Here is a 23,789-nt window from a genome sequence, read left to right as displayed (position 1 = left end):
CATCGCTCTGACCTTTTAATGACAGGAGGGGTGAATCAGCAGTTTGTGTGTGTGCTGTTGTGGTTCCATCTTTGTGAGGACACAGTTGAGTTATAGACCCACAGAGTGACACTTTTGAAAAGAGAGGACATTTTTTTCAGTGAGGTCATTTTTGGAAAGGGTAGTCAACTTTTGAAAATAGAAATGCAACAGACTATAAAATTCTGCGATGTCGTGATTAAAATGTCTCAATACTGTTATAGGAATGTGACAAAAGTTATTTTTCTGGTAAAGTTGCGTCATGTTTTCAGAAATGGTTAGGGATCAACATTCACACTAACCTGGGGCAGGTGTTCAGGTAAAATGAAGTTGTTTGAACATTAAGTCAAAAATAAATGCAACATCTAATGTAACAATATCAAAAAATAAACTGTATACAGTATCGCTGAAGCTGAGCTTTTCTGCCTGAGCCGTAAAAGCGTGAACAAGTCCGTCTCACCACCAAGCTTTGAACAGGTTATATTGGACTCTACGGAAGTTACTTCAGTGGTTGGGGATGTTGTTTTATATTAAGGCGTCTTGCTGCTACGCCAGAAAAAAAAAGATTATTATTATGTAACAATGTGAAAAGTTTCTAGGTATAACAAGATTTTTCTTCATGTTTTAATGGGATATTTTCATGTTCTTACGTCATACAAACGCTATGACAAGAAAGTGTACCATATATCTTGTTACAATGTGAAACATTTCATGTTAAAACATGATAATTTTTGTCATAGAACAAAATGTTTTATGTTATAATAGCTTTACATCATTTTAATGCAAAAGTCATGTTGACATTTAGAAATAAGGAAGAATATGGCTCATACCATGAGTTTTGGAATCATTGAATCCCTTTTAGAAAAGGGAAATATTTTTTGAAAATGTGGACAAATTTTTAAAGAAAAGCACATTTTGAAAAGGGATGACATATTTTTGACATGTTAAGGCTTTCTTGGAATGTGAGAAGAATTCTGGAGAATAAGGAAAATACAGATATTTTGGGAAAATGAGGATGTTTTGGAAAATGAGGATGTTTTGAAGAAGTAGAAAACTGATGGAATCTTTCAACATTTTTGTAAACTGGACGTGTTTTCAGAAGTAAGGACATTTTTCCTGAAAACTATGACTCTATTTGTAGAATTTGTGGGCATGTTTGGAAGTTGAGGGGTTTTTTTTGGAAGTTGAAGCAGATTATCACATTAATATTACAATATTTAATGTGAGGCATGTTGGGTTAAAACTCAAAGAATACAGAAAAGTATAAATATTTAATCACAGTTCTACACAGCAGTACTTTTGTAATTTCTTTCTTCCTTGTCATGCCTCCTGTGCTTTGTTTTTCTGGGCTCGACTTTAAACCAGCGGTCTAGAATGCATTAAACAGGTGTCCTTACAAGTATAGAGGTCCAAACAGCTCTGTGTGTGTATGTGTGTGTGTGTGTGTGTGTGTGTGTGTGTGTGTGTGTGTGTGTTAATGTCAGCTTTATGGTGGTAGTTATGAGCAAGCCTCAGGGTGAATTGACTCCTCAGCTTGTCAATTTAGCCGTCCCTCTCTGCCGCCCTGCACCACCTGTCACTACAAATAGTCCATATGATTAAACTGAATGACAGCAGGCAGGTATTGATATCCCTGATCACACACACACACACACACACGCTCCTCAGACTTGTGTTCATTATCTTACGATCACCTGGGGACTTTTGGCTCAGTGGTCACACGTGTTCTGCAGCTCAGAAGACGGTTTGTGGCATTCACGCTGCCGCTGTCTGAGGTGATTTCGTTCCCGCCGGAGCCGCCGTGTGATTAAATAATGCATGAGCTCCTTTTGGAAGAATGCATCCTTCAAATGGCGTGCGCCAAAGCTGGCCCTCACAGCAGCTGTGTGATGACTGGCTGCTCTGTCTGAATTCCCTCTTCCCTTTCAGTAACTTCTGGAGTAGTTTATCTAATTTGGTAATCGCAGTTTGAGAGGGGACAAATAAAATAACCAAGTTACAACCTGCAGTTTTCGCCACCGTGACGTTCAACCTGAATCCTCCTTCCTGTTTTAACAACTCATCCTAAACACAAAGCTGGAAGTGCTTCAGAAAAGTCTTTACATTATCTATATAACCAGGACACCATTTCTGTGAGCAGATGTTGCTGCTGATTTGTTTAACCCTTTGAAATCTAGAGTAACATCAGTTCTCCTGTGCTGCATTTGGACGCCTTTCACATGCGCCTTTGAAACTTGAGAAAATTGGCTTGATTTCTTCGAAAACATAGCTTGAGAGGCAACGAGCATCTTGGAAAGAAATATCCCACATAATGCAAGAAATTTGTTTAAAATAAAGAGAAATTAAATAAGATCATACCATTTTTTCCAGAAAAGGGGAAATGTTTATTATTAAAATTATTATTACTTTTATTGGGAGGTCGTTACCTCTTGTTCGTTTGTTTGTATTTTTTTCCTTTTTTTCTCTCCTTTTTTCCCTAGATTTTGGGTAATTTTAACTCATAACTCAACACTTCATTCCCCTCTATTGTGTTGGGACTTAAAACTTTAATCTGACGGACAGATATCTTAAAGTTTGGGCTATTTGCTTAGGCATTTTGATGTTTGGATGAACAGAAGATTTTGGCTCAAACAGTAAGAACCCAAACTTTTCGTGACTTATTTCCTTTCTTTCAAAAAACGTCTTCTTTGGCTCTCCAGATTGTGACGGCTGCCCCACAGAAGTTCAAGATCGACATTCTTCCAGTTGACGATGGCACGCCGCGTATCGTCACTAATCTGGGGCTGCAGTGGCTCGAGTACATGGACAACAAGGTACAACTCTTCCTCTTGACAAACTTGTGCAGACTCTATAGTCTTTGCTGTTTCATGGTGATGTTTAATAACCGTAAAGAGAACAATGAAACCATTTATGGAGGTAAAGTTTCTCTTTACCTTTTCAAATTGCCATCGTTGAGTTGCATTATATTGCAAATTACAACAGTCCCTTCCCCCTTATTGGTTTCCAATAGAAGACTGTGCTTTCACTGAACGCTTTAACAAAGACTCGCTATATTTCGGTGGCCATAAATTTGCTTTGCATGCCTTGATACATGCACACACAAGCTTGAAGGCTGACCTTGTTTTTGAGGGAGGGTCTTACAAGTCAAAACAAGTTTTATTGGTGCCTTTTGGAACAATTAAAGACAAATCATGAAAATCATCATCAAAAGATACAGAGTCCAGGCCACAGTGAACACACAGTATCCCGGACAGTACAGCAGGCATTTGTAGTTCTCTAAAAGTATTTTTTATCAGATGTTATTGAATACAGTGTACGTGTCATTTCAAAACACAGTTATTCTGCATGTTTTGACAGCAGTCCGGCATGTCTGTCAGGGTAACGCTACTTTTAAACTTGTTGATTTTATAATATAAAGTAGAATAATGACCAAAACTCTGCAGTGCACAGCCGAACATTTAAAGTGAAACACAAAGTCAGTTAGATTTTCTGAAGTGAGCAGACAATATGTTATTGATACACTCTGAAAATTTTGAAAAAATGAGAAAATATGTTTATAATTACTCATGTGACTCGTGTATTTATCACACCTGTGAATACTCATGAAATTCTACTGTGAGTGAAAAGGTCAAGCGTCCAGAATACTGCGCTTTCTAAAATAACAGCGATTCTATGTTTCACACAAAAGTTGTGAATGAGCGGCAGGTCGTTACAGAGATGTGCTTCACAGTGCAAACGCAGCTCTGTGTCCTCTCTAACCAACAGTATCACAGTAAGGAACTGATGTGTTTGTGTGACTGACAGACGTGCACAGAGAAGCTGGTCACTGCTCACAGTCTGTAACTGACTTGCTCCCCCTGCTGGTTCAGACACCTCAGCACGATGCAACCGCCAGTTTCTACAGCGGACACTGTAAAAACGTCCCTGTGTTCATCCATCCTGCGTCTGTGCTGTGTTTGCTCTGCAGATAATTAACTCTTACATGTGTTATCACAGAGGGAAATTAGCACACAATTTAAAACTCTTACATCTGTCTCCAACAGCTGCAAAGAACAAACAGAAAGTATTTTGCAGTGGACACAGGACTGTTCAGCTGCAGCTGGAAATGAATATATCTCTATAAGACATAACAGTATACGTACACTGGTCCTCTTCGTTCATGGTCTGGTGGTTGTTGAGGTGGTTTCAGAAAAAATAATACTTTCCCTATAAATGATATACTTTGGGAATAAATGCTTTCAGCATAAGTGTAGAATATATATATATATATATATATATATATTAGTTTTTAAAAGCGATATTATTATTATTTAAATAAGTGTGTATTACAGGCAGCAGCCGCAGTAAGCAGTGAGCACTAAGGGTTTTTTTTTTGGTTGAATGAAGTACAGAATAAATTAAATACTCGTATCAAAGCGACAGCAGAAAATGAATCTCTCATTTCAACTACGCATCTGAGCACTGAAGAAAACAGGGTCTGCATTAGTCAAATGAAACCACTGTGTTGTTAGGAATTTGTCCAGATCATTTTCCAGAGAGAGGAGAGCAGAACAGAAGCCAAAAACACAATCATCATCAACAGTAATCCATCAGAGTGCTGATTCATTTGCTGTGGATGATGTCTGTCTGCCGCGTAATTTCCATCATTTCTGTTCCATCAGGCCACAAACCTGATCTCCAAAAAGGAGCTGCTGACGATGGATCCCGACACAGACGACGGGCAGCTGGTTTACGAAATCACCACTGAGCCAAAGCACGGCTTCCTGGAGAGCAAGCTGAAACCTGGCAACCCCGTCAGCACCTTCACACAAGGTACGCACCACTTTTTACAGCAGACGCACATTAATATTATAGAAAAATACATCATTTTCATCTTAAAAAGGGCTGTGCACAACCACATTTTTGTCATTTTTTAAGCTTGAGAACCGTCATCAGTGATGTCTTTGTTTCTGGGATATGAGACCACGCCTGTTTTTACCATCACTCTTTTCTGGATTTTCCTGGTTTGTGATATAAAGTCATGTCTGCTTAATCCCAAATCTAGTATTTTTGGTATGTGTCCACAGGAGGGAGTTTGGACTCTACAGGTCATAGTGTTTCAAACTGGACCAACTTTATTATTACCTTAATTTAAACTCAATAATGATGTTGAGTGTAAAAATAAAAATAATCAAATACAGTTAATAAAAGACACAAGATGCAAAGAGCAATGAAGTCATAAAAACAAGTAAATAAATAGGAATAAGAAAATAGAAATTATAAAAGAGCCCGAAAAATTGTCTCTCAGCTGGATCAAAGGTTTTTCTTGACCTAAAGTGCTGAGCGTGACGACATCAGTGGACGTGTCGTATTTTACAGGTCAGAGAGAGACGAGGGAGAAGGCAACAATAGAGAAGTAAAGTGAGAAATCGTGGGGAAAAAAGAGCGTGCGGTCGTCTCATCATTCATTGTTTCGTTGGAATAAGATCTGTAATAACAGAACAAAAGTTTGCAGGTAAACAATGTAATCGAGGAGTTAGGAGCTTAGAGGTCATTGAAGCTCAAAGAATTGACAAAAACTTAACCCCCCTCACTCCTGACTGTCCACTCGCTGTCTCTTCTTCACTTAAAGTTTTGTTCAAAGGCACCTCAGCAGCTGTGGGAGAGTGTTTTTTAATTCTCGTTTTCACCTTGCTCACATTTTTCCCAGCCAATTAGCAGTTTGAATCAGCAGCGTTCTCATCACGAGCCTGCTTATCTTCACCTCTAGGCTGCAGCCAGGGATCAATGTCAGCGCGCTTTTTGTGAAATGTTGATCCTCTAGGCTGCAGTGCAGCTCGCAGACACTCACTTTGATGTGTTGCCTTCTCCGTCTGGAGCTTGTAAACATCATTTCCTTCGTGATAACAAATATTCAATAATTGAAATAAGCCCTTACCCCGAGAGAGAGGAAACATGAATAAAGTGAGATTTGTTCGTAAAAACTGTCAACATTTACTCTCATATTCTGCCACCTTCTGCACTCAGTCGGACGGTTTTTCAAAACGTTCTTGTTGCAGATATTAGAGCATACGTTTCTCTATCCTGTGTGATCCCATTTAGTATTCTGCTCTTCACCACTGAGAGTGTTTTACTCTGATCTTCCTGAAGGTCATTTGAACATCGTTCTTGCACGGGGACTCTTATCCCTTTTTTTGGCTTTCAGCCCTCAATTACAAAGTAATTCCTTCTCTCTGACCTCCTCTGGAAGGCATAAATGAGCAGGAACTGGGAGCCAATGATGGCTCTCATCTTCATTCTCAAAGTAATGGGAAAAGGCCAAAGGCTGCAAATTATATGGAATCATTATTTGACAGGAAACTGATTCCTTTGGCCGTCTCCGTCTCCGTCCTCACAGACAGGTCAGAGTGACACGCTCGGTGAGGATCAGTGCTGATTGTTTCATACAGGGTTCAAATGGTTGTGAAAAACCTGGAAAACTCATTAAATTTGCAAATATCAGTTTTCAGGCCTGGAAAAGTTTTGGAAAACTAAATCTACCCTGGAAATTATGGAAAAGTCTTTGAATTTTGTTTTGCAAACTTGTCTAATAACACATGTTGTGTTCACGGCCGTCAGAAATATAAAAATCCAAAGATAATTTCTCTTTTTTTCATTTTCTGGTTGTGATAAATTTTGTAATGTATTTTTTTTTAAATGTCTTCCAATGGTATGTTTCTTTATAAATCGCCTGAAACTAAAGATAAACAAAAGATAAACAAAATGGACACATTTTCTAAAAAGAAAACTTAAAATAGGCAGTAAAATAAACACAGACAGTACATTTCAGTTTATTCTTTTTTTTGAAATATGTTTGTTTTTTAAAATCTGTTATATAGTAATGAAAAAGGATCAATAAGTCATGGAAAAGTCATGGGAAAAATTTTTTGGGAAAAATAGTGTGTGAACCCTGTTTATAGGACACTTTTTAAAATGTGGTTCTCTGCTCACATCACATTATTTTATCAGAAATGTATCTTTTCACACTCTGCACTGATCAACAGCAGGGCGTTTCCATCCCTTTTGTGACGGGACGAAGGGTCTTAAAGATGAGAGGAAACAAAATTCATGTTTTTATTGTTATTTTATTTTGTTCCTTTGTACTGATATTAACCTGGGTCTGGTCCGCTACGTGCTGCATCAGGAGAACGTTCAGGAAACCATGGACAACTTCAAGTTCCTGGTCAAAGACAGCAAACCAAACGTGGTCAGCGACAACGTCTTCCACATCCAGTGGTCGCTCATCAGCTTTGAGCACAAGAGGTCGGTGTCGTGTGTCTGTTTTTTTACCAAAACCATCATAAAACTCACTGCGTTGTTTTCCAAAAGTCACACCAGTTTGTACCTTTCCAGCATCTTTAACGTGTCACTTCCTGTGATGTTTTCCACAGCTACAATGTGAGTGAGAAGGCCGGCACGGTGGCAGTGACGGTGAAGCGGACAGGAAACCTCAACCAGTACGCCATCGTGCTCTGCCGCACCGAAACAGGGCAGCGCCACCTCCACCAGCAGCGTGGGGTCCCGTCCAGACCAGCAGGACTACGTGGAGTACGCCGGACAGGTAACCGTGCTTCAGCAATGTCATATTTTTATCACTTTATTTTCTTTTTTGGACATTTAATAAAAGAAAGATCAAAGCTTTTTCTTCTAAATTTCAAGCTTTTTTTAACATAACATTAATAATAAATTCAAGAAACAGCAGCAAAATAATTATTTAATTACAAAAAACGTTTTAAATTCTATTTTTGAAAACTTTCTTGATACTTTTAGAATTTTTGCTGTCTAATCATTTTTAGTGAGAATCAACTTTTTAAAAAAATAATCATGTCTTAAGTCTGTGTTGAAATTTTACCCTCAGTTAAGGAACCAGAGCTTTTAAAGGTTTGAAGCTCTTCACCTCTAGATTGGACTTTTTTGTGCCACCTTGTTTTGACGTGTACTCATCTTGCAGAGTTTAAGTGCTTCCTGTTCTCTGTCCTCCATCATTTGTGTTCTTGGTTTCATGAAACACATTTTGACAGACACCACTAATGTCCCGTTAATCCACAGGTCCAGTTCGATGAGCGCGAGGACACCAAGGTGTGCACCATCGTCATTAACGACGACAAGGTGTTTGAGGGGACGGAGAGCTTCAATGTGGAGCTGAGCATGCCCGTGTACGCGCTGTTAGGTGGGAACACGCGCGCCATCGTCAACATCAACGACACCGAGGACGAACCCACTCTTCAGTTCGATAAGAAGACATACCACGTCAACGAGAGCACCGGCTTCATCCACGCACCCATCGAGAGGAAAGGTAAAGAACGCTGCACAAACTGCTAATTCACTATTCACCATTTATCTCCCATCACTGTCTCTCAGTCCTCGCCTGCGTCAGTGATATCAGATGCTGGATGTCACTACGTTTTTTCATTTTTTTTTAACACCACTAGCCTGATAATATTACATTATTATTTCTGAAAAAAAAGTCGTAAACTCTATGAGAAAAAAAAGTCATAACTACAGGAGAATAAAGATGTAATATTACGCATCTTCTCATAAAATAACGGCTTTATTCTGGGAAAATTATGACTCTTTTTCTTGTAAAATTATAACATTATTCTCATAATATTACAAACTTCATTCTCAATAAAATTACTACATTTTCTTGTTTGTTTTTGCATGAAATTACGAACTTAATTCTCGTAATATTAAGAGTCTGTTCTCATAAAATTATGACTTTTTTTCTCGGAAAATTACAACTTCATTCTCGAAAATATTATGACTTCATTCTCAAAATTTCGAAAAAAAATTTTTATTGTTGTTTTATTTCTGAAAGGACTTTGTAACCTTGTTAAAAAAAGTGCTACATATTTGAAGTTTAATATTATTTATTTATTAAATGTCCCCTTTTTATTTAAACATAAAGGACTTTTCCATCAGTGACCGTCCCTCTCTCACTTTATTTCCTCAGGCGACACCTCCAGCACCGTGTCTGCTCTCTGCTACAATACATCCGTGGCCAAGTCGGCTCCAGGGCAGCAGCCTCCACGCTCTTGGAGTCCGGCTCCGACTACAAGAGCCGCGGCATGACCAGCGACAACCGCGTCATCTTCGGCCCCGGCGTCAGCATGTCCACCTGCGACGTCAAGCTCATCGACGACAGCGAGTACGAGCTGTCTGAGGAGTTCGAGCTGGTGCTGGTGCTGTCAGACGCCTCGGACAACGCCCGCATGGGGGACGTGTCAACAGCCAAGGTCGTCATCGATGGACCCCCAACGATGCATCAACCGTCACTCTCGGAAACGCCACCTTTACTTTCAGCGAAGATGCAGGTTCGAGATTTTTTCTGTCCACAGTGTTGTTTGAGTCTCTTTTTGCCTTTTCATAGATTTACTTTTGAAGTTTTTCTCCTTCCCCAAGAGGGATTATTTTTTTCTGATGCGTGGCTGCATGTTTTAAGGGAAATGTGGACATGTAATGATCTCCATGGGGAAAAATTAGGGAAGTCAAAAGAAGAGTTAGCCTACAAATTGTCTTTGGAAAGGGAAGCTTCTTAATGGCTATATCCGAGATCCAAGAATTCATTTCTTCCCTCTGTCTCCACATGAAAACAGGACGTCTGCACACTCCCTGAACATTTACACGGCTCGTCTGTAGAAACAAAGTTTTTAACTGTTTTTTCTACTGTTGCAGTGTGTCACACTCTAGTCTTTTCATTAATTATTAGAGAACTTCTTTGGAGGCAGAAAACAACATTGATACTTTCCTCTTATTATTAATTAGCACAACATGCCCAGCTGCTTTTACAGTAAGTCAATGCTGACAGTTCACTTTGCCACATATAATTTATATTTATGTTTCTGACTTGCGGACCTTGAAAACCAGGTCTACTGAAGGTCATTGATATCTTAGGACTGTGGTGGTTATTTTTTTCTGCAGTATCAGTGCCCCGAGATACATCTTAAGTTTGAAGATACAGAATTCTTGATTATTTCTATATTATTCACGCCTGTGTTTCATTCACATCTTCTTCAGGTACGATTGAAATCCCAGTGCTGCGCCACGGCAGTGACCTCTCCTCTCTGACCTCCGTGTGGTGTGCCACTCGACCTTCAGACCCCCCCTCACCAGCCCGGGGGTCGACTACATCCCCAGCTCCAAAAAGGTGGAGTTCAAACCTGGAAGAACTGAGGAGGTAAAGACAGAGGACAAAGATATCTAAACGTTGCAGCAACTGCAAATACTTTAAAAACTAAACTCAAGACTTTTATATTCATGATTTACCTTTTGTCTGTTGAACTATTTTACTCTCCTTCCTACCTGTGTTTTATTTAAATATCTGTGTATTGAAAATAAGTTTATACACTTTTATTTCTCTAATAATTAATGTTTAGGAACATCAGCAGCTGCATACACGGCCACTTTTAGCCTTATGACATATTTTATAATGCACAGTCATCATTAGTGGAGCTAAGTAGTGGAGTTATAAAACCTCGTTAACGCTCTGGTCTCCTTGTTTCACAGACCTGCAGTTTGACCATCATGGACGACATCCAGAACCCGTCCATCGAAGGATCTGAGTCCCTTTGTGGTGTTCCTCAGTTCTCCTCAGGGTGCTGTCCTCCAAGAGCCCTACGAAGCCAACGTGGTCATCACCGACACCTTCCAGGACAGTACGTACACGCAAGAAAGTCACTTAAAATCAAACATGCATTTCATGATTTTTTATTCAAGACTTCTGACATCGTCACCTCTCTCAGTTCCCAGCATGCAGTTTGAGAAGAGCGCCTACACTGTGAAGGAGAAAGACGGCGTCCTCCACATCCCCATCTTCCGTACGGGTGACCTGTCCTTCAAGTCGTCGGTGCGCTGTTTCACTCGGACCATGTCGGCCATGGTGATGGACGACTTTGAGGAGAGGAGGAACGCTGACGAGTCTCGCATCACTTTCCTCAAAGGAGAGAAGGTGAAATTTAGTCTGACGCGTTCATCTGAGTCGATCGAGTCCTGTTTGTCAATAAACCAATCAAACTTTATTTATATAGCACCTTTCAAACAAATCAAATGCATTCAAGGTGCTTTACAGTTTGATCGAAGACACAAAAACAAGGTCAACATTTGAAATAAGCAGAAGTAATCTTAAAAAAATTATCTTAAAAAAATAGAATAAGTATGAAATAGTTATAGTTAGACATTATATAAAAGCCAGATTAAAATAATCCATTTTAGTTTACATTTAAAAGTATCATTAATTTGAGGGGGCCTTCATGCACCTCTGAAGAAGTTTGTCCTGGAGGAGAGACATGCAGTGACTTATACACTAAACAAGAATTTTAAAATCAGTGTAAAAACAGGCGGCCAGTGTTTTTTTTTTTTTTTTATGTTATATGTTTTCATGTTTGTTTCATAGTTTTCTCACAGAGTCGATAAAAAAAAGTAAATACAGACATGATTTATTGTAAAATTAGATGTGTGAAATGGGACACTGACAAGCTATTCAAAGCTTGTAAAAAAGGGCAAATAATCTTCCATTAAAATATTTTGTTTGTGTTTGTCTTTCAGGTAAAAAACTGCACCGTTCACATCAACGATGACTCTGTTTTTGAGCCCGAAGAGGAGTTCCAGGTGCATCTTGGGACACCGCTGGGTGACCACTGGAGCGGCGCCATGGTGGGCGCCAGCGACATTGTCACCATCACCATCACTAATGATGAAGACGGTAAGCAGACGCCTCATACAGCAGACAGCTCGCTAAAACAAAGATTTAGTCTCTCCGACTGCTCAGCTACTGTCGCACCTCAGTTTGTTCAACATTTGATCAGCATTTTTCTTCAGCTCATAATTGAATTTCAGATTTTGTTTGCAGTTTGCATTTGATTCACATATTAGTTCTGTTTTCTGCAATCTTTTGTTGATAATTGAAAAATTTGGAATATAACCAACTCCAACACAAAACAGTTTAAAACTTCTTCAACATCAGCTGCAGAGCAATTTCCAAGCAGCTGTTTTTTATACACTCAAGTGAAAATTTAATTATAAAATTGAATATATATTTATATGAAGTGAATGAATATAAATTTATATTGATATTTATTTATATAAACATAAATAAACGTAGCTATGTGAGGTTTTACAAAGTAAAAGTTTGTCTCATGCTGACACATTCTTTGCCCTTTTAATTTGTTAATTTTATCAGCAATCAATAAAATAAAGCACAGATACAGATAATTGGCAAAGTGTTAAATATCTGCCCCCCATAATTGGCCAGGCCAATAATCTGCCGACCCCTAATTTATCATTAGGGGTCAAAATCATTTTTAGCGCAATATCTTTTGTGAATCAGACCTTGAGACAGATAGCGGTTGCAAGTGATGCACATTTCACGTTGCAGCGCTGCCTGCAGTCGCTGCCTGCAGTGCATCCTTTGTGAATTCTCCCGTCAGTGTGCAAATTAATTATTTCGGCATAAAGACGATGATGTTTAAGTGACAACAAGAGGGCAGCACTGTGACCTTTCACCCCACATCTGCTCCTCCAGCTCCCACCATCGAGTTTTGAGCAGGCGTCCTATCAGGTCAGAGAGCCTCCTGGTCCCGACGGCATCGAGGGTGCTCAACATCAAGGTGATCCGTCGAGGAGATCTGGACCGGACCTCCAAGATCCGCTGCAGCACCCGGGACGGATCAGGCCCAGTCCGGAGATCGACTATAATCCAAAGAGCCGAGTGCTTAAATTCACCCCTGGTCAGTGCTGAAAATGGACAAATTCAGAAAAAAAAAATTGTATTCTGTCTCTTTTGTCCATTTTTGTGAATCTGAGGTTCAAACTGCTGAGATGAAATATGACTGAAACATGTCTTTGTCTCTGTGCAGGCATGGACCACATCCTGTTCAAAGTGGAGATTCTGTCCAATGAGGACAGAGAGTGGCACGAGTCCTTCTCACTGGTCCTTGGCCCTGACGACCCTGTGGAGGCGGTGCTGGGGGAGATCACCATGGCAACAGTGACCATTCTGGACCAAGAGGCTTCAGGCAGCCTCATCCTCCCCGCTACGCCTATCGTAAGAAAACAAACTGTCACTGGGTTTTAAATGGTACAGTGAAATAACTAATTCACACACACACACACACACACACACACACAAACACACACACACACACACACACACACAGATCATAAGGATGTACAGCAGGAGCAGTAGGACAAACTAGTACAGGATGTGTTTTAAGCAGCTTTTTTAAGGACTCCAGTGACTTGCTTGCTTGTTTGTTTTCGACAGAAAAACTTGGCTTGTATCTGAGCACTCGACATGTTTTTAGCACTTAGAGAGCCCGACGCCAGAAACCCGAAACATCTCCACTCCCGGGAAAAGCACTCGTCTCCTCTCCTGCATATTCAGTAGCTCCAGCAGGAAACATGGACAGCATTTTCCTCCAGGCGTTCGTTCACAGCATTTTACGTTTCTTATGCAATTAACCAGAACCACTTAACATGAGTGCAGCTATGTTCACATGCCGTCATATCACAGGACGTGGAGGCTGATTTCACCCCAAATGCCTTTTAGCGGCTCAGCGGGGATCTCATCTCATGCTGTGTTTTTGTGTCTGTACCATGTTGAAGTAAAAGCACTGAAATGAAGAAAAAAATAAACTTAAATTTGTAAAAAAAAAAAAAAATTTTTTAAAAACTTGTAATTACCCATGATCCTCCTTCCTCCTCAGGTGGTCTCTCTGGCCGACTATGACCACGTCCAGGAGGTGACGAAGGAAGGCAGCAAGAAAACGCCCTCTCCAGGTTACCCTCTGGTGTGCGTGACCCCCTGCGACCCTCACTACCCGAAATACTCTGTGATGAAGGAGCGCTGCGAGGAGGCCGGCATCAACCAGACACAAGTTCACTTCTCGTGGGAGGTGGCGGCGCCGACCGACACCAGCGGTGCCCGTTCACCCTTCGAGACAGTCACAGACACCACCCCATACACCAGCGTCAACCACATGGTGAGTTTGAATTTTAACATTATGAATAAAGCTGCAGCTTAACAGCTCAGATTGAGTTTTAACTTTAACAAATGACCTGATAAAACACATTAACCCTTGAGAACCTGGATCGACATCAATGTTGTTGATGCCTTTTATAAACATTTAAACCTCCAGGACCCGAGAAAAGCTGCTATTTCTTTTGAAAACATGGAAAAAAGGCAATGAGCATCTTGGCAAGAAATGTCCAGCACATTCCAAAATATTAATAAAAGGCAACTAAAATGACTTGAAAAGTCTCAGCGGGGAGATAATTATCAAAAAAATTTGTTATCAAAAACAGGGTTAAATATCCAGAAAAACTATATTCACAATTCTTCTTAATATATATTTAAAATTATGTCACATAATATATGTCTATATTTTTAGCTCTTTTTAAAGTGATTTTGTTTTTTCTTTTTTTACTTTTTTTTTGGCTTATTTTCAGGTAGTTTTCTTCTCATATTTTTTAAGAAATCAAGCCAATTTGTTCAAGTTTTAAAGAAGCACAAAATGTGTGCAGAACAAATTGTGCAAACATTTGTCCATCATTGATTGGTCCACTCTGCTGTCTCTGCTGTCTCTCTCAGGTCCTGGACAGTATTTATTTCAGCCGTCGCTTCCACGTCCGCTGCGTTGCTCAGGCCAGGGATAAAGCTGGTCACCTCGGCACACCGCTGAGGAGCAACATCGCCACCATCGGCACGGACGGCTCCATCTGCCACACGCCTGTCACCACGGGAACCGCCAGGGGCTTCCAGGCTCAGTCCTTCATCGCCACGCTCAAGTACCTGGACGTCAAACACAAGGAGCACCCCAACCGGTGAAAAAGCTTTTTTTATTGTATAAAAGTCTCAGCCAAAGCTTGATGTTTTGTTTGTTAATGTCTCTCTGTTGTTCTTCTTGTTTAGTATCCACATCTCAGTGCAGATTCCCCATCAGGACGGCATGCTCCCCCTGGTGTCCACCATGCCGCTGCACAACCTGCACTTCCTGCTGTCCGAGTCCATCTACAGGCAGCAGCACGTCTGCTCAAACCTTGTTACCCTCAAAGACCTGCAGGGCGTCTCCGGTCAGTCACACACACACACACACACACACGCACACACACACAAGCACACACACACACACACGCACACACACACACACGGCCCTCCTGTCGTTCCCTGAGAGCTAAAACTGCAGAAATAATCTCATAAAGTTTCTTGCATCATATGATATTTTGGATTCAAATGGTGCTTAAACCTTTACCAGATCTTTATGTAATTAAAAAAATTATTAACTTCTGTGATCGTTGCAAAAAAGATTTTAAAATACAAACTTTGACGACATCCTTTCACAGAGACGGGTTTCCTTGACGACGTGTCTTACGACAGCATCTCGCTGGGGCCGGGTTACGACCGGCCCTACCAGTTCAACCCCAACGTCCGGGAGGCCAAGAGCATCCAGCTCTACAAGCACCTCAACCTCAAGAGCTGCATCTGGACCTTTGACGCCTACTACGACATGACGGAGCTCATCGACGTCTGCGGGGGCTCTGTGACCGCCGATTTCCAGGTGCGTGAGACTGTGAGGGGCCAGTTTTTTGTGTGACCACCGGAGACGAGTCATGAAGAAAATCTTTGTCTCACTGCAGTTTAAATTGGCCAAAATAATCAATTAGAGCTTCTAAATTATGTAACAGAAGCTTTCCAGCCTGACCTGACACCTAAAGATGTTTAGTTTTCTTATTTCAATCTCTAATTATATTTGTCTTCAGATAAAAATCTAAATTTGGATCATAAACAAAAGGTTGATAAAACTCACTATTTCCAGGACTTTTGAACACAGTCTTTACAGAGTTCCTACACATCTTCACGAACAAAGTTTCAAGACTTTTGCATGACTTTTTTAAGGACCCATATTGATTATTTTCTCTTACCGGATTCTATTCAAGCATAATTTAAGCTAGCGAACAAAAAGAGGAAACGTAAACAATGGTAAACAGGCGTGGACAAATATTAGAGTTACATTACAGTTAAGTTGCATTTCATAGAAAGTCATCAACAGAAGATTACTGTAACATACATAACATACATAACATCATAACACACAACAAAATTCCATGGCTTTCCCAAACCTTTCAATGATTTTTACTAATCTTATGACTTTCCCAGGCCTTGAAAATGAGATAGTGGTTTCGGTTCGGTTAGTCATCATGAAAATGTGGATGTTTAAACTGAACATTATTCTGAGCACATGCACTATTTTTGTCCATGTTTGCTTAAAAGCAGAATCTGTTCTTGACCTTGTGAAGCACAATACTGTCAAAAACTCCAAAAGCAGCGAGTAAATGGACCCTGAGCGGAGACTGTTTTGTCAGCGGCTGTTTCCAAGGTCAAAAATGAACCATGGAGCTTAATCAGTTGTTATTTATCTCAGAGTCCATCTGTCAGGCGACTCTCACGGAATCGACACGCACGAAAAACAAAGTATCAAAGGATGCAACGTCCTTGGTGGAGGAAATAGTGCAGAATCAGATATTTGAATAAGATGTGTATAAAATCCTCTAAAATGTGTGTATATGAACTCCTGAGGGGTCCCAGCTCACAGTCGGAGAACCAAAATTAAAGGAGCAGTCAGCGAATTTAATCCAAATTTAGCCAACGTGTCCTAACCGTCTGCTCACTCTCCGTTAGTTTGTGTGCGAAAAATATTTACTTATTTATTTATATTTATTTGTATTATTTAGTTATTTATTCATATATTTTTATTTTTGTTTTTTTTGGTGTTGTGTATTATTATTATTATTATTATTATTGTTGTTGTTGTTGTTGTTGTTGTTGTTGTTGCTAATAATAATATTAATAATGCTTTACAAACCAGCAACAGATAAGAACAAGGCAGCAATAAAACAACATTAAAATAAAATGCAAACAACACAGTGGTTATATATTAATACTGGGATTAAAAAACTAATAATAATAGAAAGTGGTGTACAAAGGTCGCAGAGGAATGACATATCCCACCAACATCAACATATTAAATATTCATAAGGCTTCCCTATAAAAGAAGGTCTTAAGAAGGGATTTAAAAATGTCTGGCGATGTCAATGGGAAACAAATTAGGAGGCTCGGACCGATACTCCATGTAGGCTCCTCTCCCTCTTTTACATCCTGGCCCACGAGGAACGGAGCCTCATGGAGTGATGATAATAAAATAAAATCGGTAATATTACTGGAGTTTGTAAAGCGGCACAGGTGGGGTGTATATTTTTTGGGGTTATTTGGCTGCTGACTTCAAATATCAGAAATCTTTCTGCAGAATCCCAGACTGCACCTTTAAAACACACTGTTGCTCCTCCAGGTCCGAGACTCGGCTCAATCCTTCCTGACGGTGCAGGTTCCTCTCTACGTGTCCTACATCTACGTGACGGCGCCGAGGGGCTGGGCCTCTCTGGAGCATCACACCGAGATGGAGTTCTCCTTCTTCTACGACACGGTGCTCTGGAGGACAGGTGAGACCCAAACACGGCAGAAAACTAATAAATAATCTGGAAAATAAATTCATCTCTTTATGATCACAATTTTAAGTTACCATAAATCTCCCGTCGTGTTTTTCTAGATCTACACACACATTTTTCAGTTTAACCAAATCTGAGCATTATGAGAAGATGAAAACATGACTTTATGCAGTTAACACGTGTTTTTACACCTAAATTTAATATTAATGTGGACGTGCGTTTGTGCCAGTATGTGAAGTGATCTGTGCGCTGTTACGTTGTTTGTTTATCTGATCAATGTTGCACTTCTGATTTAATCTCTTTCCTCGCACTTTGCACTTAAATATGCTCATTTCCACAAAAACTGTGTTCGATTCTATAGATGCACTTATGACACACGATGAATCTTTTTTAACTTTGACCCTCGACCCTCTGATTTTTATTTTTCGGTTGTAGTCCTTCAGTGTTTTGTTGTTTTCATCTGTTGTTTTTAACTTGTTTTTATTATGTTGTTGTGTTATTGTCTTTACTGTGAGCTGCTTGGCCCTTCAGTTTCCTTCAGGATAAATGAGGTTAATCTAATCTAATCTAATCTAACCTAATCTCTGACTTTGTTTTCTGTGTGCAGGTATCCAGACCGACAGCGTCCTCTCAGCCAGACTGCAGATCATCAGGATCTACATCAGAGAGGACGGACGGCTGGTGATTGAGTTCAAAACCCACGCCAAATTCAGAGGTCAGTTAGCATCCAACACGTTTCATTTCAGATGTACGCGCCGTCAACACCGACAACGACAACGATAACAGTGTGGGGATCCACGCTGATGAACCGTAACGTTCTGTGGTGTCAAGCACCTGCTGCATACCAGCTGTCAGCCGTCTTTTTGGATGGATTTTGATTGGCTGTCAGTGTTTCTATCATTCATCAGTGATGTGGTTCATCACTGCTGTCTTTGTAGTTGTGGTGTGGACTCAATTATATGTTATTTATTTATTTATTTATTTATTTATTCATTTATTTATAACATACCACATAAAATAAAACAAAAATAAATATAAGCAAGAAAAACACCACAATGCTCACTGGACATATTCAGTAAACAAACATTGAGTTTTTAATGTCTGAAAAGGAGTAAGAGGAGGTGAATATTTAAATATTCATCGAATTAAACAAGAATTAAGAGAAGAACAAAAAAAAAGATCATTCAGAGAGAAAGATTTTTTTAACTCAACAAGTCTTTTACTACTCGTTAAATAAAGGTTATTTAAAAAATAGAACCATTTTAAAACAATTTTTATTTATTCATCACTGTCAAATGAATAAATATTGTTTTAATTTTTTTTCTTTTTTTAAAAAAAAATAACATTTATTTAACTAGTAGTGAAAGACTCGTTGAGATTTTTTTAAAATATATATATTTATAGTTATTGTTTATAATTCTTGGTGTGGACGGTTTTTTAGGGTGCCAGAAAAGTCTTTACCTACTTTTTTATTTCTTTAAAAAATTTCTGTTTTCAAATGAATACAACAAATCCTTTGTTGTTGTTGTTGTTGTTGTTGTTGTTGTTGTTGTTGTTGTTGTTGTTGTTGTTGTTGACAAATAGACGAGGAGCAGCAGATGAGTCATTTGGTTTGAATTATATAATCAGCATAAAAAACACATCTCTCCTCCATTTTTCCTTCCTCCAGGTCAGTTTGTTCTCGAGCACCACACTCTGCCGGGACACAAGTCCCGCCTGATGGCGCCCGACCCACCTCGGAGGCATCGAGTTCGACATTCAGCTGCTGTGGAGCGCGCAGACCTTCGACTCCCCGTACCAGCTGTGGAGAGCCACCAGCTCCTACAGCAGGTCAGCTGCTCCTCCTCAGTCACAATCAGAGGGAGAGAGGAGAGACGTGCGGACGCTTTACAGTCCAGCCGGAGCGAGATAATGATCGAGAAGGTTTTACTGCAAAAAGTAAAGATTTAGGAAAAATTAAACACTGTCACCACCGTGCAGAAAATAAACACATACATGTTTAAATTAACTGAATAATAGTTTTTCAAAATGTAGTGTCGTGCAGCTGTGTGTTAATGAAGCACATTTTAAACCACATAAGAAGATGTTATTTCGCTGTTGATGTTATAAATAATTATAATAATAACTTTATTTATAAAGCAGTTTTAAAAACACAGTTTACAAAGTGCTTTGACAAACAAAACAAAGCCGAGGCAGGAAACCCCAAAGTAAACAAATGAAGTCAGTCGATAGTGCCGAACAAAAGCCGGACGAGAGTTAAGGCAGAATTAAATCTGAGATTCAAGGCAGAAACATACAAAAATACAGTAAAAAAAAAAAAAAAAACACACATAATAATAATAATAATAATAATGATAATAATAATAATAATAATAATAATAATAATAATAATAATAATAATAATAATAATAATAATAATGATAATAATAATTATGATAAGCTGGATCAGGGAAAAATAAAAGATAAGAAAAAAGAAACTTAAAATTAAAAGACAAAATAAAAAAATTAAAGATAAGTTAATAGACATTGAAAGATGACATCACATAAAGACAAATCTATAAAAATGGGTTTTAAGACGTGAATTAAAGAAGTCGGTGATTCTGCTGTCTGCTTTGTCTGCTGCAGTCTCACAGGGTTTTTTTTGCTCTTTAGATTAACCCTTCGATTCTCAAGTGTGCTTTTGCAATAATCCCTTTGTGTCGTCTGTATCTAACAGGAAGGATTATTCTGGCGAGTACACCGTCTTCTTGGTCCCCTGCACCGTCCAGCCCACTCAGCCCTGGATCGACCCCGGGGACAAACCTCTGTCCTGCACGGCTCACGCTCGGAGAAGTACGTCCCCGCTGAACAGTCTGGAGTTCGATAATGAAATATTCTCAGGAGTCTGGACGACAAATATCAGAACTTGAATCCTGAAATGTTTTTTTTGTTCTCCGTCAGGTTTCTGGTGCCGATCGCCTTCCAGCAGACCAACCGTCCCGTCCCTCCCTGTGGTTTACTCGCTCAACACGGAGTTCCAGCTGTGTAACAACGAGAAGGTGTTCATGATGGACCCAGCCACCGCTGATGTCTCTATGGCGGAGATGGACTACAAGGGAGCGTTCTCTATGGGTACGGCAGGAGGGGCGGAGGATAACCTTCCTAAAACAGCCTTATGGAAAAGATTACTGAAGAGCAATATGCTGCTTTTTTGTTTCACTGAATTTTAGGAGATTCCCTGCTGACCTTTTATTATTATTTTTTTATTTATTTTATTATTCTTTTTTTACAATTTTACAAAATACAATAATCTATTTTTATTGATTTATCAATATATCCTGGACATTAATCATATTTAAGTCATATATACAGACGAATTATACTCATTAAGTGACCTGCACTATATATTTGGGGCAACATAAACTTCATACTTTATTTATTATATGTTTTAAAGGTCTTTGGGAATGTCCTCTGTCTTCAGGTTAGGATTTACATTTTAAAGAAAATGTATTAAAATTGTTTTAAAAATGTTTTAAGATATAGTCATGATTTTAAAATGATAATTAAAAAACTATATGTTTAGAAATATTTATAGTTTAACTTATTATTTTATGTTATAATAATAATAATAACTTATTCGATACAAAATATATATTATTTTTTTTCATCAAGTGACCTGCAGAATAATTTTTTTGTGTGTTTTGCGTGTACATACTGGCATTTCTACATTTCTTCAGCGTGGTATCTGCATTCAACAAAAAAACATTCATTGCCAAGTAGGTAGGTTTGCAGGATTTGTCTTGGTGTTTAATTTCTTTATGAAAATGAAATGAAAATACAAAAGAATCTATATTGGAAAAAAAACTGTTCAATATCTGTGCAGAAGTGTGCAAGATATTGAACAGGGGATTTGCAAAAGTTCATGTTATTAGTTTTTCAGAGATTTTCACCAATGATAATGTTGAAATCTTTACTTCATTTAAGCTGCACACCAAGCAGATTTTAGGGTATTTTGCAGCATTAGCACACATTTTCATGTTCCCCTCTGCCGCCCCCTGCAGGTCAGACTCTGTACGGCCGGGTGCTGTGGAACCCGGAGCAGAACCTGAACGCAGCCTACAGGCTGCAGCTGGAGAAGGTTTACCTGTGCACCGGCAGGGACGGATACGTGCCCTTCTTTGACCCCACAGGGACGCTGTACAACGAGGGGCCGCAGTACGGCTGCATCCAGCCCAACAAGCACCTGAAGCATCGCTTCCTGCTGCTGGTACAAATATTTACATTTTTCCTCTGTTTACTTTGGTCTGTGCTGCATTTTTAAAGAGCGTTATTCAGAATGCATGATAAGTCTGCCTGCCCTGGGGGTAAATATCATTACCAAGATGAGTATTAAATATTAAATACTAACATATTGAGGATTCAGACTGTGTTACCTCTTGGCAACCCAAATACTCTCGTGTTTAGATAATAAACAGGTTTTACTTAGCAGCCAAAAAAGGTCTGTATAAACAAATAAAGGCTGGAAAAAAGAGATAATAAAAATGAAAAATAACTATAATGTTTGCCATTATTATTAAATTAGCATGATGTCTTTTTCCAAAGCATGTCAGTGTTTTCCAAAGTTTCAGTTACTAGCTAATTAATTTTTATTAGTTCTACTTTTCGGTCCTTCTTATGTGTTTAAAACTCAACGCTTCTGCTGTGGTTTCAAAATAAAAGACTTCAAGTGGAGGGATTGAACTGTGTGATGACAAAATAAAGAGAAAGGACACATAGAATAATGTTAAATTATAGGTTATTTATTGTGATAAAGTTAAGTTTATTGTAAAGAGTTAATAATGACCCTAAAAGGAAACAGCAAAAACACAGAATTAACATGATAAACGTGAGAGAATGTGAAAACAGACGGACGGTCTCTTCAGTTGAGAGAAAGGCTGTGTTGACGGTTGGAGAATCCTCAGCGCTCTCTGCTCTTTATGGAAATTGTTGCTGGGGGGAAAAAGAGACCGCTGATGCAAAGATGCAAAGATGCAAACACAACATTTTCATAACGTCGAGGCTGAACTCACCATCAGAGAGACGCTTCATATTCTGGACATGAAGGATGATGTCTGTCTGCAGTTCATGTTTGTTTTTTTATTTCTGTCTTTTAAACAGAAACATTTGATTTTCTGTCAAACAATAAAATTACAGGGATCATTATTATTATTATTATTATTAGTAGTAGTAGTAGTATTAGTATTAGTATTAGTATTATTATTAGTATTACTATTATTATTATCACTGAATATTACTGAATATTAATCCTTAGAACAAAAGCGTACTTTAGATTTTCTATTTGATTGATTCACTCAGATGACCTGACATGACCTCATTCTTCCTGTCGTGTTTTGTCTGTACACAGCAGGTTAACGCCCCCCTCCCACACACTCACACACACACACACACACACACACACACACACACACACACACACACACACACACACAGACACAGACACACACACAGCTTTTTTTTACCTGCCACACCAGTCTGGCCAGTCCCACTGCTCTCCAGATTTTTTTGAAGATATTCAAAGTCCTGTGGGTTATTTAAATCTCTGATGTTCTCCATGTAAATTCTTTCCTCGTGTCGGGTTGTTTTTGTTGTTGTTGTCGGGTTGTTGTTGTTGTTGTTGTTGTTGTTGTTGTTGTTGTTGTTGTTGTTGTCTTGATGTGAAACAGGAATACTTCTTTCATGCATCTGTCCTGCATCTACACTGTAAAGAGCAGAAAATGCTGCAGACCATTCAGTCTTTAACGTGACTCCATTCGATGAATAAAGAATAAACTTGACATTTTTATAAAGAAAACTTCCCAAATAGAAACATAAGTTTGATTTTGATGATCTTCTCTTCGTGTTTCTCTGCAGGATCGTAAGCAACCAGACGTCTGTGACAACTTTTTCCACGACGTTCCCTTCGAGGCTCACTTCGCCTCAGACATCCCCGAGCTGCAGTCCATGACCGCCATGCCGGGCGTCGACGGCTTCACGATGAAGGTCGACGCTCTCTACAAGGTGCGTGAAACCGACCGTGTTTTTTGCCTTTGATTCTTCTCTCTTCTTCAGGTTGGAAGAAGGTGAAGTTGCTCCAGAAACCTGCATGAAAAACATCAGGATACAAAGCTAGATACTCTCATAATGCTGTTGCATCTTGACCTTAAAGTGTTTATTATGATTTTTTTGGGCGACCTTTAAAGAAAGTGAATGTGACATTAATGAGAGTCTATTAAGAT

The 23,789-nt window shown here is 39.2% G+C and overlaps 1 protein-coding gene across 1 annotated transcript in view; it reads left to right on the top strand.

The window, feature by feature from the left end:
• fras1 (Fraser extracellular matrix complex subunit 1) overlaps positions 1-23,789 on the top strand; it is a 307,798-nt gene that overhangs the window by 282,849 nt on the left and 1,160 nt on the right. Inside the window, 34 exon segments of the mRNA XM_042487917.1 lie at positions 2,718-2,831; positions 4,680-4,830; positions 7,140-7,299; positions 7,428-7,521; positions 7,523-7,597; positions 8,086-8,332; positions 8,990-9,048; positions 9,050-9,070; positions 9,072-9,287; positions 9,290-9,350; positions 10,054-10,143; positions 10,146-10,213; positions 10,543-10,602; positions 10,604-10,691; positions 10,779-10,984; positions 11,581-11,737; positions 12,557-12,570; positions 12,572-12,625; positions 12,627-12,707; positions 12,710-12,761; positions 12,891-13,078; positions 13,740-14,015; positions 14,624-14,856; positions 14,945-15,105; positions 15,376-15,590; positions 17,379-17,529; positions 18,143-18,250; positions 19,205-19,266; positions 19,268-19,365; positions 20,252-20,361; positions 20,469-20,521; positions 20,523-20,646; positions 21,576-21,781; positions 23,425-23,571. Of these exon segments, the coding sequence (XP_042343851.1) occupies positions 2,718-2,831; positions 4,680-4,830; positions 7,140-7,299; positions 7,428-7,521; positions 7,523-7,597; positions 8,086-8,332; positions 8,990-9,048; positions 9,050-9,070; positions 9,072-9,287; positions 9,290-9,350; positions 10,054-10,143; positions 10,146-10,213; positions 10,543-10,602; positions 10,604-10,691; positions 10,779-10,984; positions 11,581-11,737; positions 12,557-12,570; positions 12,572-12,625; positions 12,627-12,707; positions 12,710-12,761; positions 12,891-13,078; positions 13,740-14,015; positions 14,624-14,856; positions 14,945-15,105; positions 15,376-15,590; positions 17,379-17,529; positions 18,143-18,250; positions 19,205-19,266; positions 19,268-19,365; positions 20,252-20,361; positions 20,469-20,521; positions 20,523-20,646; positions 21,576-21,781; positions 23,425-23,571 (4,200 nt within the window).

The sequence above is a fragment of the Plectropomus leopardus genome, chromosome 6 (genome assembly GCF_008729295.1).
Source record: "Plectropomus leopardus isolate mb chromosome 6, YSFRI_Pleo_2.0, whole genome shotgun sequence".
Taxonomy (NCBI): Eukaryota; Metazoa; Chordata; class Actinopteri; order Perciformes; family Serranidae; genus Plectropomus; species Plectropomus leopardus.
Note: the sequence above shows the minus strand (reverse complement) of the source record. Positions and strands in the feature narration are given on the sequence as shown.